Raw genomic sequence first — 16763 nt, 5'->3', positions numbered from 1 at the left:
CCTTCACCAGCCAGTGTACACGTGTGGCACACCCATCCCCAGCTGCCATCAGCATCGACACTCCCAGCTCCCAGAAGTCACCTGCTCCAGGGAACCCCCATGCTAAAGGAAATCCCCTCACTGAAGAAATAGGTATGTGCTCCAGCTCACCCCAGCAACCCCAAGCTTAGACAAATGACTAAGAGGATACAAAGCCCAGCCCTGCCTCCGGGTGAAGATTCTGTGGTGTTCCAAGTTGTGCACCTCCCCAGGCCACAGCTCAGGCCGCAGCTGACCTGCCTGAAGCTGCATCCTTGCTCCTCACACTCCCGAAGGCACTGCCCCAATAACGTGCAGCCAAATCCATGTCTTAGCCTCTGCCTCCAGGAAACCCAGCCTAAGACACAGTCCGTGGGTGTCTTTCCATCTTCCAGGTCAGTGTGTGAACTTTGCATGTGATCTCCTGTAATCATGGGCATCTGAGTGTGTCTGTCTATAAGCAGCTGTGTGTGTGCTGGGTGTGATCTGTGAGTGTGTTGGGTGTGATCTGTGCTGGGTGTGATCTGTGGGTTTGCTGGGTGTGATTTCTGTGTGCTGGGTGTGATCTGTGGGTGTGCTAGGTGTGATCTGTGCATGTACTGGGTGTGATCTCTGGGTGTGATCTGTGCTGGGTGTGATCTGTGCATGTACTGGGTGTGATCTATGGATGTGCTGGGTGTGATCTGTGCTGGGTGTGGTGGGTGTGATCTGTGTGTGCTGGGTGTGAACTGTGTGTGTGATGAGTGTGATCTGTGTGTGCTGGGTGTGATCTGTGGGTGTGCTGGGTATGATTGTGTGTGCTGGGTGTGATCTGTGCATGTGCTGGATGTGATCCGTGGATGTGCTAGATGTAATCTGTGTGTGCTGGGTGTGATCTGTGGTATGCTAGATGTAATCTGTGTCTGCTAGGTGTGATCTGTGCATGTGCTGAGTGTGATCTGTAGGTGTGATAGGTGTAATCTGTGTGTGCTGGGTGTGATCTGTGGGTGTGCTGGGTGTGATCCATACTGGGTGTGATCTGTGGGTGTGCTGGGCGTGATCTGTGTGTGCTGGGTGTGAACTGTGTGTTTGCTGAGTGTGATCTGGGTGGGATCTGTGGGTGTGCCGGGTGTGATCTGTGGGTGTGCTAGGTGTAATCTGTGTATGTGCTGGGTGTGATTGTGTGTGCTGGGTGTGATCTGTGCATGTGCTGGCTGTGATCTGTAGGTGTGATAGGTGTAATCTGTGTGTGCTGGGTGTGATCTGTGGGTGTGCTAGGTATAATCTGTGTGTGCTGGGTGTGATCTGTGGGTGTGCTGGGTGTGATCCATACTGGGTGTGATCTGTGGGTGTGCTGGGTGTGATCTGTGGGTGTGCTATGTGTAATCTGTGTGTGCTGGGTATGAACTGTGGGTGGGCTTGGTGTGAATTGTGGGTATGTGTGTTGGGTGTAATCTGGGTGTGCTGGGTATGAACTGTGAGTGTGCTGGGTGTGATCTGTGGGTGTGCTAGGTGTAATCTGTGTGTGCTGGGTATGAACTGTGGGTGTACTGGGTGTGATCTGTGGGTGTGCTGTGTGTGATCTGTGGGTGTGTTGGGTGTGATCTGGGTGTGCTGGGTATGAACTGTGGGTGTGCTGGGTGTGATCTGTGTGTGCTGGGTGTGATCTTTGGGTGTGCTGGGTGTAATCTGTGCATGCGCTGGGTGTGATCTGCGGGGCCAGGTGTGATCTGTGTGCTGGGTGTGATCTGTGTGTGCTGAGTGTGATCTGTGGGTGTGCCGGGTGTGATCTGTGTGCTGGGTGTGATCTGTGTGTATGCTGGGTGTGATCTTTGGGTGTGCCTGGTGTGATCTGTGAGCACCTCCAGTGAGTCCCAGGTGTCTGTGCATACCATGTGCACACATGCATGTGTCTGTGTGCATGCAGGTCTGCACCTGTGCCTGCTGGTCACCTGTGACCAGGGGCCTCACTCCCACCCACCATCTGCTGGCTCACCCTCTTCAGCGCTTCCATCTGGCTGAGATCCCTCCTGCGCAGGCGCACCCAGCGCCGCCGTCGGTGTGTGTAGTACATCTTCTCAACAGGGACCCAGTGCTTCGGCTTCCGGTCCGGGGGTATGGTGATGCTATACTCCCAGCCTGGGGGAGGGGGAACCCGTCACTCATTGCTTGGCAGTTCCCCATCTCTCCTGGGACCACTCTGAATCTGGGGCATGGTCACAGACTCTTGAGTGGCCACTGACTCTCGGTCCTAATTTGTAGCTTGGAGTGGGGGTGCCTTCAAGAAGTGTCCCGGGGTGGGTGAAATAGCCCAGTGAAGGGCCCTAGCATTCAGCTGTCCCCACCAGCATGGCTTGAGAGCTTGCCGGGGATGGGGCTCGCCAGGCTCCACATGCTGCCCACCTTGCTCATCGACAGCCCGGTTGAGGTCTGTGGACCATTCCTCATCTTCCCACTTCCAGCCCAGTGGGCACTCAATGTCATCTTTGGGAAGCACCTTCTCCCCATTCTAAGGACAAAACCAAACAGGCAAGCAATGAGAGGAGACAGACAGATGTGAGCAGGGAGGCAGAAAAGATACAACTTGACAACATACGTCCTCGAAGTCCCAGATAGAAGGGCAGAGACCCAGAGTCAGTGTCCTGCCACCACTGCACCCCACACTTTCCCTCTAGAAACCAAAGCATGAAGGCTCCGAAGGTAGGAGGGGGCAAGGAGGAACATGCCCCAGCCTCCCCTGAGCCCCAGGTGCCTCCAGAGACCAAATGTCTAGACCCCACCTGCCCCTGAGCGCCTGGTTTACCACATCAGTGTAGTTGTCACTCATGTAGATCCACTGGCCTCCGGGAAGCCGGGTCTGGTTCTCAAACACCTCCTCCACAAAGCTCAGGTGACCGGCGTCCATGTCATGGAGCAGGCTGTGGAGGAGGGCTGGTCAGAGTCTCTGCTGGAGAGGCCCCCATCCATCCACCACCTCCTGGAGAGCACCCCTGCCCGTGTCAGCCTCACCCCAACCAACAATGAGAGACATGGGGGTGGGGAGGCAAGGGTGCAAGAGACCAAGGCAGAGAGTGAAAAGGAGACCTAGGGACACCCTGAGATAATCAGGGACAAAAGAGCACATCACCCAAGATAAAGAGAAAAGGAGGCCAACTGAAGACAGTAAAAGGAGGATGGGCAGTCGAGACTTGATGGATAGTTGTAAAAATATAAAGTGTTACCAAGTTGTACTCATAAGATTTGAGTGCTTGACTGTATAACATATTATACTTCAATGTTTTTAAGTAAAAAAAATTAAACACCATAGAGTTGAATGCCAACCAAACAGGAAAAGGAGAGGAGAGAGAGGCAAAGGCAGCAATAGACATGGAGATGGACCACATAGATCTGAGAGGGACTGAGAGAGAAAGGACCACTCAGGGGATGTGTGAGCAGTCCAGACATGAGAAGGGTTCATGTGCAGAGGAGGTGATGGGCTTGTCCTGGGTGTCTTGGAGGATGGGGCCACACCCAATGGACACCACACAGAATGGAGGCTTAAGAATAAAGGCCTGGCCAGGCATGGTGACTCAAGCCTGTAACCCCAGGACTTTGGGAGGTTGAGGAGGGAGGATCACTTGAGCCCAGGAGTTCAAGACCAATCTGGACAACATAGTGAGACCCTGTCTCTACAAAAAAATTAAAAATTAGCCAGGCACAATGGCGCACGCCTGTGGTCCCAGCTACTCAGAAGGCAGAAGCAGGAGGATCACCTGAGGCCAGAAGGCTGAGGCTGCAATGAGCTGTGATCATGCTACTGCACTCCAGCCTCCAGACAGAGCAAGACTCTGTCTCAAAAAAAAAAATTTTTTTCTTTAATGAAAAGAATAAAGGACTGTCTGACCATCCAAGACCTTCTGGAAAGGACTGCTGCCTGGCGAGCCTCAGTGCTGGGAAAGTTCAGTGAAGTTCCTATGACCAGCGCAGGAGCAAGCAGAGGGATCAGCAGAGCCCCAGCCTGCCTCCAAAAGGAGGGTGCAGTCCATAGTGGGCAGCCTGGCCTGGCTCTCCCCAGTCCTCCCCGCCCACGACTCACGTCTTCTCTGGACACACGAACCAATCTCCAGCCCAGGTCCAGCCGGCCGAGGGGCGGAAGCTCTCCTTGGGTAGCTTGATCTTGCCGGTGACGTCAGAAAACTTGGGGTAGGTGAGGCCCGTTGTGCCCCAGTTCCCGACCAGGGCCAACTTGGTCTGGTTCTCATACTGGAGGGCCAGGAAGAATGAGACGTGAACAGGGGGCCCAGGCAGCTCCAGGGAGTGGGAGGCAGAGGTGGGGGCTGGCAGGCACTCACGGTTTCAGCAAAGACAGACAGCTTCCCCTCAGCAAACTGGTTGAACTCCTTCTCATCCACAGAGAGCCCAAACCACAGCTTGACCCGTATCTGCACTGGCATCCGGGCCCCAGGCACCTTCTCCATCGGATACTGGGTACCAGAGAAGGACAGAAACCCACAGTCCCCTTCAGGATCCAGATGTCCCAACGAGAGCCTGAGGAGGAGTCCTCCAGGGCTGGGTAGACCAGCCTGACACCCTCACTGGGCATGTCCCCTGTGGAAGCGCTTACCAGCATTGCATGGAAGGGGAGCATACAATTGAGAAATGCCCACCCCACCCCCCATTCCTCACCAAGATTCCTCGCCATCAAAGGCAAAGGCTACATCATTCCCTTCTAGGAGCACTCTGCAGAGAGGAACCATGTCTAGCCGGAATCTCTCCTCTCCCTTTCTCCCGCCACATCCTCACTTCCAGTTTCTTCTGGAACAGTGCTTGCCAATGGAACTTTCTATGATGAAAATGGTTTATATCTTCACCATCCAATATGGCAGTCACTAGCCCCATGTAGCTACTGAGCACTTGAAATGTGGCCAGTATGACTGGGGAGGTAAAGTTTTCGTTTCATTTACTTTTAATTAATGCAAATTTAAATAGCCATCTGTGGCTACCATATTGGACAGCACAGTTCTAAAACTTGTCTCTAAAGGAGATATAATGATACAGATCTGGAAGGAGAAGAAATTAAAGCCTCCCCCTTCAAGTTTAGTATTGTATTTCTTTGGTTAGTGTATCATCTAATATCCCTACCCTTTCAAGTGATTATCAGCATGTCAACCACTGTTCACTGGTCTTCAACTGCTTTTTATCCTGAAACTTTCAGAAGCTCTGCCAAATGGGATAACCACAACAACCCAACATGAAACAGAAATTATTCTCCACAATTACTTCACCATTTGATTGAAACCCAAGGTCAGACATGGCCTGAGGAGCAGAAGCTCCTGCTCTTAAAATTCACATTGTCCCCTAGAGGAGGCAACACATTAAGTACCCAGGCCTAGTGTCATGAGCTCAAAGCAGTATATCCTCTGGGGCAGGGAGCCGCGTGAGCAAAGGGGTGGGTTCAGAAAAAGAAAGGGCGGCTGAGGTAAGGCATCCCACGCTGCTCAGGGAGGCCTGGATCCCTGGAGGGAGAGCCCAGGGCAGGTAGGACGCTCAGGAAGGGGCAGAGGACATGCCAAGGCCGGGACCACCTCATACTTCCCTCCTGCAAACACAGCCCCGCTTCTTTTGGTTCATCTTCAATGAAGCCTGGAGGAGCCCCTGAGTCCACGTGTCATGGCCCGGGGAAACCTCTCCATGGCTGTTCGCTTAGGCTGTCCTCTCCCCCGGGTGGTTAACTGCCTTTACCCTCCAAACCACCAGCCCCAGGGAGATGGCAGGAATGCCTGACCCCCACTTCCCCCATCCACCCCCGGCTCTCTCCCCTGTCCTCCCCCAGACGGGGCCAGCCTGCTGGACCCAAAATAGCAACAGCAAATAAAGAAATGTCTAGTTTGGGGCTCCTCTCTCTCCCTGCTGGTGCTCATTTTTTCCAACTTTGGTTTAAGTTCAGAAACACCAGTGTTTTCTTGGTCTCTGCTTGCTGCCAACATTTTTGTAGAGCTTGCTCAGGAGCTACTGGTGGGGCTCATAAACTCAGTGGGGAAGACTTCGAGAAACAATTCTATATCTTTTTTTGTGTGTGTGCTTGAAACCAGGGAAAATGTTTCAGTGTGCATTTCCCTGAGGCTACATGGCCAAGAGGTCAGAACCTGGAGCTCGTCCCCTCCCAGCGAGTCCACCAAGCACAATTCAGTGGCACCCCCACTGCTCTCACAGCCAGCCTTCCCGACAGCGCTGCTCAGATGCAGCCACTCCTTGACTGCTTTTCCTATTTGCCCTACCAGGCCAGGAACCGGCTTAGGAGGTAGATTCTCAGAGGTTAGGCTCTGACAAGCACAGGAGGTTAGAATCTAATGGGAAACATGCCCCAGGTGGCACGTGAGCAGGTGGATGGGGGCAGCCTACTGCCCAACACACATACACACACAGACATCCTTACTCACACAACTGTGTGCAGACATCTACTATCCCTGGCCTTCAGCTGGCCTCTAGTCATGGCACGCATAGAGAAGGGGAGCTCCCCAAAAGGAAAAGGGGAGAGGTGGGGAGAGAAACTAACATCCATTGATCACTTATTTCCAGCAAGTCCCATCACCTGTGTTACCTAACTCAATCCTCAAAACCTGTAAAATGGGCAGCCCCACCCACCCTCATTTTACAGATGATAAGACAGCAGGCAATTCAGAGAAGTTAAGCAACCTGCCCAAGGCCACACAGAGCTCCAGTCAACCCTGGCATCCTCTGTGCTACTGAAACCTATCCTCTCCGCACCCCCCAGGGGACAACAAGATGACTGGCCAATATACAAATGCATCTTGGCATCACTCAGGGGGCTCTGCTCCCGGGTTCGGGTTCGAGGCTAAAGTAAGTCAACAATGACTTCCTGGAAGAGGGGAGGAGGGAGGAGAGATGTGGGGAGGGGGAAGGTCGAGCACGGAGTGGTTTTAGGGAAGTGGACTAGGCTGGATGAAGACCCGGTGGCTTAGGTCGAGGAGGCCTTGAGTGCTAGCAGAGCTATTCAGGGCAAATGAAAAGAGATGAGGAGGGCTGGCGCAGTGGCTCACGACTGTAATCCCAGCACTTTGGGAGGTTGAAGCAGGCGGATCACCTGAGGTCAGGAGTTCGAGACCAGCCTGACCAACAGGGTGAAACCCCCATCTCTACTAAAAATACAAAAAAAAAAAAAAAAAAAAAAAGAGCTGAGTGGGGTGGCGAACGCCTATAATCCCAGCTACTCGGGAGGCTGAGGGAGGAGAATCTCTTAAACCTGAGAAGCAGAGGCGGCAGTGAGTGGAGATCACACCACTGCACTCCAGCCTGGGCAACAGAGTGAGATTCCATCTCAAAAAAAAAAAAAAAAAAAAAAGAGGTAAGGAGCAGGCCTGCTTCTCAGGGCCACTCCTCCCCAAGCAGGGGCAGCCTCACTGACAGCCCTTCAAGAAGGGCCCTCCCTTGAGCCTGGGCAGCCATCATGCAGGGAAGGATCTCCCACATTATGTCCTGCACACCAGGCCACACCAGGACCACAGCAGCCTTGGCTGTATGTCTGCACATGAGCCTAGAGAGGAGCACAGATGGGCTCTCCCCAAGCACCTGTTCACCTCCCAGTCACCCATCCCCAAAGCTGGTGACTCCCCTGGAAAGGAGGAAGAGGGAGCAGGGATGGGTGTTGGAATAGGAGAAAGGGCAGGAGAGGTGGGGGCTGGTGAGACCAGGGGACACAATTACATGCTCCCAGCTCTCCAGTGGGTCTAGCTTGTGGTGTGCCTGTCCCAAACCCCAGATACCAGCCTTACCAGCAGAGGGACCTGAGCCTCAAAGTGACTCCAGCTCCAGTCCAGGGCACTACACTCAAAGTGACTGGGTGTAGAAGCCAGGTCATGCAAGACCTGCTAGTGCCTGGGAGCTGAGGACTGAGGCCTCCCTATAAAGGCCTCCCTGCCTGGAAGAACAAACACAGCCCCAGGGGTCAGCCCTCTGACATGACCTGAACCACAGACTTCACCTCATTCACTCCCAGCGCCAGTGATTCCAGCTCAAACCTACTAGTCCTACACCAGGTGCAGGGGCCTGGGGACTTTGGGGGAGACCAAGGAAAAGGAAAGTTGTTTTACCCAAAGACCTCCTCTCCTTCCAAGACCACAGCCTAAGAACTAAGACAGGTCAAAACAGGAGAGGGAAGCAGAAGAGGTGGGAGAAAGGCCTTGTGTTGGGAAAAATATGATCATGATTTGGGAAAAAAGAAAACTCACTTTCAGAAAGATTGTCTGCAACTTCCCACAATTCTTGCCACAGTAGTTGGCACCCCGCCGGGAGAAGAGGACTTGGTGGGCGGGCACCCGCTGGTATGCCACACGCTTGTCTCCCTGCAGCATCCAGATGATGATATCCGGCAGGCTGTTCTGGGGCTGAAGAGAGGGCGGTGGTCAGGGTAGGGATGGTGACACACCAGGCCCATGCCCCACAGCCACACCGTGAGCTGACCTCTGACTCAGAGGCCACAGAGGCCTCTCCTCTCCCAGCTTCCATCCCACATGCTGCCCACCCTGGCCTTCCCCCAGACCTCCCAGGGCTGGCTAGTGTGTGGCTTGAGTGGCAGTAAGCCCCCAGAGGACAGAGCATAAGGCGGCCCCCAGCTCACATGAGAAGCCTGCCAAGGTTACTGAGCTGAGTACATCCTTCTGGGAAGAGACACTCCTGCCTGGACCTCAGACCTTACATTCTTAGGTCCTCGCTACCAGGTAGACATTCCCAGGGGCAAACATCAGAGAAAAAGATTTGACCAGGGAGGTAACATTACGCCTAGGACACCGCTCACCTTCCTCAGTCCCGAAAGTGGGAACAGATCCATGGAAGGTATGCCCTTCCCAGAGGACACATATCCTCCTCCCCTAGCAGCAGGATTCCCATGGCCTGAAGACACTGGACTCTGAAAATGGTGACTAGTCCGGAATGAAACTGCGAGGCCCCTAAGCCCCTCCAGCATGATTGACAACTGCTCCCAGCTGCACACTCTGGAGAGCAGGCTGATTGGGTAAGGGTCCATTTGCTTCCAAGGATGGTGAGCAAAGTGAGCCCAAGTGGGGCCAGGTCTCCACCCAGGGCTCCTGCTGAGCTGATGCTCCTGCAGCACAGGTGAAGCATGCCCATGCATCACTTCACTGAACCCCAAGAGCGAGCCCAGGAGGCAAGACAGGCAGCCCCATTTGACAGGTGAGGAAATTCAGGCTTCGAAAGCTTAGGAACCAATGCAGGTTTTTCTGACTCCAAATATGCGTTCCTAGCCACTATACCAGGAGTTCTCAAAGTGTGGCACCCACAGCAGCAGCAGCTTCTGGGAACTTGTTAGAAATGCCTATTTTCAGGCTCTGCCCCAGTTCCATGGGGGCCAGGAACTTGAGGGGTGGGCCCTAACCTGCTTTTCACAAGCCCTCCAAGGGATTTTGATGCACATGCAAGTTTGAGAAGGGTTCTCTCCACGGCGCCCTTACAGTGACAGCGCGACCTTAACCCCTTCCAGTCATATCACAATTGATGCTTAGAGTTCAGGGCTCAGTCTGGGCTGAGATTACAGAGAGCAGCCCGTGACCAGCCTGAGGGGTTGTTCTGCTGCCACTGTGAGGGGTTGGTCCACAGCTGAGCAACACAGTGTCCACCAGGGAACCAGCCTGTGCCTATAGGCCCTGCTGACTCTAGGGACCCACATCCCTTCCTGAGCAGCCTCCCTCTCCCCTTCCACAGCTTCCTCCAGTAGCCCCTCTCCTGGCCCTGCCCTTCTCACACTCCTGGGGAGAGCCCCTACCTCCTCCCTGGGAGTCCCACATGACTCTGGTCAGAGCAGGCAGCAGCGATCTCTGCCCACCACTTGTGAGCAGACCCTTCTCATTCCAGACAAATCCCTGACCTGCCTGTTTGCCAGGGAACCGGGTGGGTGCATCTGGCCACACAGACCTCAGGGGGAGGGTCTGCAGGTGGGGAAAGAGTTCCCCAAAGACAAACTAGAGCCGGTCCTCTCTGATCAGATACAGCAAAGCTCCAAGTTACTGAAAATGTAGCCTTCTTGCCCCTGGGGCTCAGAGGCATCCAGGGCAACAGGAAACAGAGGGTCCAGGCAGGGGAGGTTGTTGGCCAGGTGCAGACAGGCACTGGCTGGCAGGAAGAAGGAGTCGGGAACCTGGGGAAGCAGGCCCTGGCACTGAACCTAGAACCAGGCACCTGGATTCTGGTTCCAGCTCTGTCTCTGACATACTTTGGCAAGCAGAGGACATTTATTAGTTGCCTATTATGTGCCAGGTTCTGTGCCAGGCCCCATAACACCCAGTATCCCACCACACCCTCTCTCTTCCTTCTGCAAATTGGTCCATTGAGGTTGAGAGAGGTTAAGTCACCTGCCCAAAGTCACCCAGCAATGGAACCAGGGTGGGTAATAATCCAGACATTTCCCTTGAGCCTGCCAGTTCTGATGTTCCAGGCAGCAGGAGAGCAGAAGAAGAAAGGTACCCGCAGGCTTAATTACCTCCTCAGCAAGGGCACGCAGACGCAGGAGCCAGTCCTCAGCCTGATCCAGAGCAGCAGGGAGCTCACTGTGGCCAAGCTTCAGGGTCAGGGCAGCCTCCGTGATTTGGCTCAGGTGACGGGTGCGCAGCCGGTACAGGTACTCGTCCAGGTGGGTGGCAGAGGGTATCTCATGGATATCACCCAGAGGCTGGCTGTGAGGGACAGACAGATGGAATGTGCCTGATGAGCCCAGGGCTCCCCCAGGTCCAGGCATGCACATGTGTTGGTGTTCTCACAGCAGGCCTCACCCTCTCCGCCTGCCTGCTGGGTGCCTTCTCCAGCCGGCTCCACAAGCACAGCCATCTCTGTGTGATGTGCTCCATCCTCACCTCCTCCAGGAAGCCTTCCTCACCCATGTCAGCCTACACACCTCCTGATGTGGAGCCCCCAGCCCCCAATTCCAGGACTGCCAGTTTGGAATCTGTCCTCAACTCCAGTCCGGTGAGTTCTTTTGCATATATGTTCCCCTCTGCCCCACTGACTACAGGCTCTCAGAGGGCCCAGGGGGTCCTGCTCCTGCCCCCTGGATCCTCCTAGAGTAGAGGCCCCAGCGCTGAGTGCCCTGCACTCAAACAAGCCCGCTCTGTGCTGTGTGTCCGCATTCTTCAAGGAAGAAATTTAGGAACCCCTGAAAAGCCACTGCAGGCACTGCGGGGAGGCCAGCAGCTCAGATGTATCCACCTGAGGTGGGGTGGGGAGCCACGACAGAACCCTTCCCAGAACCCTCTGCTTTGGGAAGCCTTTGGAGAGGAGGTGGGGGGTACACGCAATGCCAGAAACACAGCCCTGAGCCCTGAGAGGTAGGAGGTCAGGTTTAAGCTCAATCCTGTTTAGAGGCAAAGAACTCTGACCTCCCCCATCCCACAGACGCGCCCTAAAAGTCCTTCATATGGCTCCTCCTCGCCATTCCAAGCCCAGTGGTCGGTACCCACACAAGGGCCATGCAGAAATGCGGCGGGGCGGTCTGTGCACTCCCTAACCAAGCGGGACCCCTCTCCATTTTCCCTGATTGAGGGTATGGGGGCTGCCCTGCCCCCACCCCACCCCCTTGACTCCCAAACAGGACATCAGTCAAACCCGCTCCACCAGGTCTGCTCCCACCACTTGCAGCCCCCCCACCTCCCCTCCCCGCAGCGTCTGACTCCCGGCTCCCGGCTGATTTATTTTTCTGCCAATTTCCCCGAGCTATGCAGAACCAATTACCGCCGGAGCGCAGCGGCACCGCCGCCGCCAGATACACCACTCTGGCAGGCCCTCGGCGCACTACATTTTTCCTGTTATTTTTTTTAATTGAATTTTTAGGGTGGGGGGAGCAGTACGCAAACTCCATCTCGGGAAACTTAAGCCCCGGGGCCTGTCTCAGGTCACGTACTGCACACCCTGTAGTAATATAATATTTACTGCCCCGAGGGTGCCGCGGATGGGCTGCCCCAGGCCGCTCCTCGGTGGTGGAGCGGCATGCTCCGTGGGTAGCGGGGCGGGGGTGGGGGGGCCTGGGCCGGAGCCCTGGGCTGGGGCCTGCCTGGGAACCAGGCCTGAGTGGGCCTGAGGGCGGGGGCAGGCGGGTCTGGAGAGGGATAGGGAGAGCCCAGCCAACCAGGGTGATTTATGCGCCCAGCCTGGGTCGGGAGCCGGGAGGGGCTGCAGTACAGACCACCAAAGGGAGATTTTCATGGAGGCCACAGCCCAGCCAAGACTCCCCAAGAAACATTTAGGACCTGTGAGTGCCACTAACAAGCTGTCTCCATGCTGTCTCGGCTCTTTCCCTCCTCAGGAAAGCCCAAGGCAGGGGGTACGGAAAGAAGGGGAGACCAGGAAGAGAAGGCTGATGGAGCTCCACCCAGCCCTAAGCAAAGCCAGGGGCCCCGCCAACGCCGGGGTGGCTTGGAAATTGCAGGTAGGCCCAGCACAGGGCTCAGCAGTTTGAGAGCAGAGTGGGCTGGGCTGCTCCCAAGGTCCCTGCTTGCCTCTGCGGGGCCGGGTGGATACCTGTACCCTGGGCAGTGTCCAGCCTGAAAGATGAACTGGCCTCGGGGCATTCATTTAAATCCTTGTGAGCAACAGCTCTCCCCTGGGCCTGGGCTGGATGCTGCATCCAGAGATGAGACCTGGCCCTGCTCTCAGGGAGCCCACAGAAGAACGATGCAAACAGATCCCTGCCTGAGCAGCCTCAGAGTCAGGAGCCCTTCCTGGAGGAAGTGGCTTTGAGCTGCACCTGGCAGGGCCAGCGGGAGTCAGTAAGGCCCAAAAGAGCAGGAAGGGCATCCTGGCTGATGGAGCAGCATATGCACAAGTGCAAAGACACAGAGGCAAGAGGGAGCCTGTAGGGGTGGGGACGCTAAGGGCCAGACAAACCAACGCAGAGCTTCAGAAGTGCGGGGGCTCCATGAGGCAGGTGGTGGGGACAGAAAGGCCTGTCCACCAGGATGAGAGGAGGGGCTTTTCCTGGATGCAGCGGCAGCCACTACAGGGCTGACGTGGAGGCAGGCGTGACACAGCTTGAAGACGATGGGGATACTAAAGGAGGGATGGGAGAGGAAGGAAGGAGGAAGGACATGGGTGAGGCAGAGCCACCAGGACTGGGGCAGAGAAAAGAGGAGGCGAGCAGTCAGAGCTGGCTCAGGTTTCCAGCATGGGTTCTGGGGAGCCAGGAAAAGACAGTGCCGGGAGGTGATGAAACCTGTCTGCAACATGTGTAGCCCCAGACGCAGCACGGAGGTGCTGGCGGGACATCCACGTGGACATGTCCAGCACGTTGTGTTCATAGGTGTAGAGATCAGAGGAGAGGGCTGGGCTGGAGGAACAGAGTGGACACCACCGGCCCTGGGGAAGGGGGAGGCTCCCGGAAGATGAGCCGGGAAAAGGACTGAGATGGAATGAGGAACACCGATGCTGGAGAAGTGGGCCAGGCTGGCTGGAGAAAGGGTGAGCTGCTGTGGTCAGCTGTGGGCCTGAGTTTGCTCAAGGCCCCCATGCCCGGCTGCTCTGCATGTCGGTTGTGATGGTGCTCAGCATTGGAGTGGGAGGTGGAGGAAGCCCTCTTGCTGAGGTGCGGGGCACTAGTGGCCTCAGGTGGAGCTGAGCGAATTGCTCCTGCTGCCTGGAATTCCTCTCCTAGAGAGCCATTATGCATTCCCAAGAGGACGGGAACCCAGCTCTCCTCCCAAGCTCCTGAGCTGGAACAAGCATCCCTGCTGGGAGGCCCAGCCACTCGTCCAACCCCAAGAGAGTGACTCAAAGGGGTCAGAAGTGTTTTTAGGCAGATCCTCCAAGAGCAGAGCCCTGCAGAGGTCACTGAGGGCAGCCAAGGACTCAGGGCCCACGGGTCTCAGATGTCCCAAGCCCCTCAGACCTGCCAAGCTACAAACAACACGGGGGTCATGTGCAGGGCCACAGGTAGAACCCAGAATCCTGGCCCACCCACCTCACCCAAAGTGGTGCCAACGTGGCACCATGAATCATCGTGCAGGTGGGGCCTGGGGCCCTGGGGATGCCCTGGGGAGCTCACCCAGTGGCTGCAGCCACCCCAGGCTGACCGTGCCCGTATGCGCCCCTCCAACCCCACTCTATCCTCCCACCTCCAGATCACAGGCCAGCTTCCTCACAGACGCCTCAACACAGCCTGTCCTGAATGCCTCACCTCCCCCTCAACTGGCTCCTCCTCCTGCTGACCCTCTCACAGCATGGCCCCCATGCCCACCTAGCCACCCTGGCCAGGACCAGGGGATCATTCTGAACCTTCCTGTGGCTCCCACATTCACCCCATCAAGTTCTGTCCATTACAGAGCAGCACTGCAAGGGGGTTCTGCCACTCAATAGCTGTGTGAATCTGGGCAAGTTAATCAACCTTCCTCTCTGTGCCTCAGTTTCCTATCTGTAAAACAAGGGTCATTTACTTTTTTTTTTTTTTTTTTTTTGAGACAGAGTCTTGTTCTGTCACCCAGTCTGGAGTGTAGGACCGTGATCTCAGCTCACTGCAACATCCACCTCCTGGGTTCAAGCAATTCTCCTGCCTCAGTCTCCCAAGTAGCTGGGATTACAGGCATCTGCCACCACACATGGCTAATTTTTGTATTTTTAGTAGAGTAGGCTGGTCTTGAACTCCTGACCTCAAGTGATCTGTCCGCCTCAGTCTCCCAAAGTGCTGGGATTACAGCTGTGAGCCTCCACACCCAGCCTACTTTCTACTTCATAAGATTTCATGGTTGGTTAATAGCAGAGACCCTCGGGGCCACCCAATTGGGCAACAGCCTCTCCTGCCACCTCCCCCATCCAGGAGGCAGCAGGCGTTTCAGGCTTCTATACCTTTGCCTTGGCAGTCCCCTCTCCAAAGGCTAACTCCTGCTCCTCCCTCAAAGTCCACCACAGGCATCCCCTTCTCCAGGAAGCTTCCCTGAATTCAGTTAGTGGGAATGAGATGCACCTGCTTGGAGCGCCTAACGTGCACACCTCTAACTTCCCAACAGACTTTACCTCCTCTGCCCATTTTTTGCATCCAACCATCCCTGGAGGGCTGAAGTTGTACCTTTGTCAGTATGCTCTAGGTGTCTGGCACTGAGCCTGCCAGGCTTCAGGAAGGCTGGGGGAAATGGGTGAATGGCCTGTCTGGAATTCCACTGCTGGGCCGGGAGCATTTCTCTGGGGTAGTATTTTGATAAAGATATACTTCCTAACTGAACCACAAATGATAGAAGGGATGCTGCATCAGTGGCCATGGTTATCAATTAATTCTCTGATGCGTTCAGCAGGGCTGTACAGCCATGCTGAGGGAGGGGTGATGAGGCGTATAGGGGGCATAGAATACATTTGTGTATATTCACACATTTGCATATGTTAACCCCGGGGAGAGGAGAGGGGCAACTATTTAAGTCCATTTAACAGTTGAGAAAACTAAAGTCCAGAGAAGAGAAGCTTCCCAAAGTCACAAAGTCAGATAAAGAGACCAGGAGCTAAGTCTCCTGACATTTCTTCTTCTGAGCAATAATTATAGCTACCATTTATTAAATCTTTCCCAAGAGCCGGGCACTTTGTTTAGAAGATATTATAAAGTAATTATTCTTCATGCCAGGTTGAAGTTGAGAAAACCGAGGGTCAGAACCCACGGGTGGCTCCCCAAAACCACATGGCAGTGGAGGAGATGTGAGATGCACCCCTCTGCTGGGCCTCCACACCCCGGGCCTTCTTTTCCTGAAGTCGACAATCAGCCGTGTCAATAGAAGGCTAAACAGAAACCATGATCCCCGACATGGCCTTGAGGGAATGAGGGGCGCCGTCACCCCACCCCCCAGCCAGCTCCTCCTGGAGATTCCATCAGGGAAATAAGAGGTCGGGGATCAGAGACACAATGCCCCCCATTCAGGTGAGCCGGCCGCCGGGCCCGCAGCTGCCGCTGCTGCAGGGAGATTTATGACCTGCTCTCAATGTCACCTTTTCAACTCCTGCGCTGGCTCCACCACCTTTGGACTCAGCACGGGCTGGACTGCTGGCCAAGCGTGGCTGGGAGACGTGCCATTGCTCACCGCCACACATGAGCACTCCCAGCAAAACAGGCCCAGTTGAGCCAGGAGAGGAGGGCACCAGGGGCGCCAGGTCCCCCCTACCTGCAGCCTGCGATGAGCTCATCCATCAGCTGAGCCACCAGTGAGTCCACGTCCTCCGTGGAGCACTGCGCCTTCAGGGCCAGGTGGACCTGCTCCAGGCCAGCTTCCTGTGGAAGGGGCAGGCAAGGGTCAGGTGTGTCACCACAGGGCAGAGGGTGCACGCTGGACCCAGCCCCTAGGCCCTGTCACTGCTACTGAACCAAAAAGGAGTGAACTGTTAGAGCAAAGAAGACAGAGCCCAGGCCCAACAAACCAGGTTCTATCCTGACCCAAGAACCTTCCAAGGCTGCCCGTACCCAAATGCATCCAAAGTCTCGTACCTGGAACTCCAGCCTCACATGTAGTCACAAGGAGCTCGGGGGGGTTTCTGCAGACTTGGAAAGAACTTGATGGCTTCTGATTCCTCCCTGCCACCCTCAAAGCAGGCCTGGCTTCCCACAGGTGAGTGGCCCTCTCCGAGCCTGCTCTGGTTCCCCACCTGGAACCCTCTCTTCTTTCCAGATTCTACCACCCAATGAGGCTTAGACTAAGAGCGCCCTCTTCCAGGAGCAGTCCCGCCACCTCTAATCACAGGAACCTCCTTCCTCAAACTCCCGTGGCCTGCTCATTCCCTGTGCTACCTCCCAGGGAAAC

At 55.4% G+C, this 16763-nt stretch overlaps 1 protein-coding gene across 22 annotated transcripts in view; it reads right to left on the bottom strand.

The window, feature by feature from the left end:
* DYSF (dysferlin) overlaps nucleotides 1-16763 on the bottom strand; it is a 237169-nt gene that overhangs the window by 118455 nt on the left and 101951 nt on the right. For all 22 annotated transcript variants that reach the window (XR_004054403.1, XR_004054402.1, XM_010361938.2 and 19 more), the window contains 8 exons: nucleotides 16131-16237; nucleotides 10490-10682; nucleotides 8226-8381; nucleotides 4329-4460; nucleotides 4073-4239; nucleotides 2801-2915; nucleotides 2401-2506; nucleotides 1994-2136 (listed from right to left, as the gene is read on the bottom strand). Coding sequence is in view for 20 of the 22 variants with exons in the window: in XM_010361938.2 (XP_010360240.2) it covers nucleotides 1994-2136; nucleotides 2401-2506; nucleotides 2801-2915; nucleotides 4073-4239; nucleotides 4329-4460; nucleotides 8226-8381; nucleotides 10490-10682; nucleotides 16131-16237 (1119 nt within the window). In the remaining 2 variants the exon portion in view is untranslated. The remainder of the gene's footprint in view (nucleotides 1-1993; nucleotides 2137-2400; nucleotides 2507-2800; nucleotides 2916-4072; nucleotides 4240-4328; nucleotides 4461-8225; nucleotides 8382-10489; nucleotides 10683-16130; nucleotides 16238-16763) is intronic.

The sequence above is a fragment of the Rhinopithecus roxellana genome, chromosome 17 (assembly GCF_007565055.1).
Source record: "Rhinopithecus roxellana isolate Shanxi Qingling chromosome 17, ASM756505v1, whole genome shotgun sequence".
Taxonomy (NCBI): Eukaryota; Metazoa; Chordata; class Mammalia; order Primates; family Cercopithecidae; genus Rhinopithecus; species Rhinopithecus roxellana.
The sequence above is the reverse complement of the archived record's forward strand: the minus strand, read 5'-3'. Positions and strand labels throughout refer to the sequence as shown.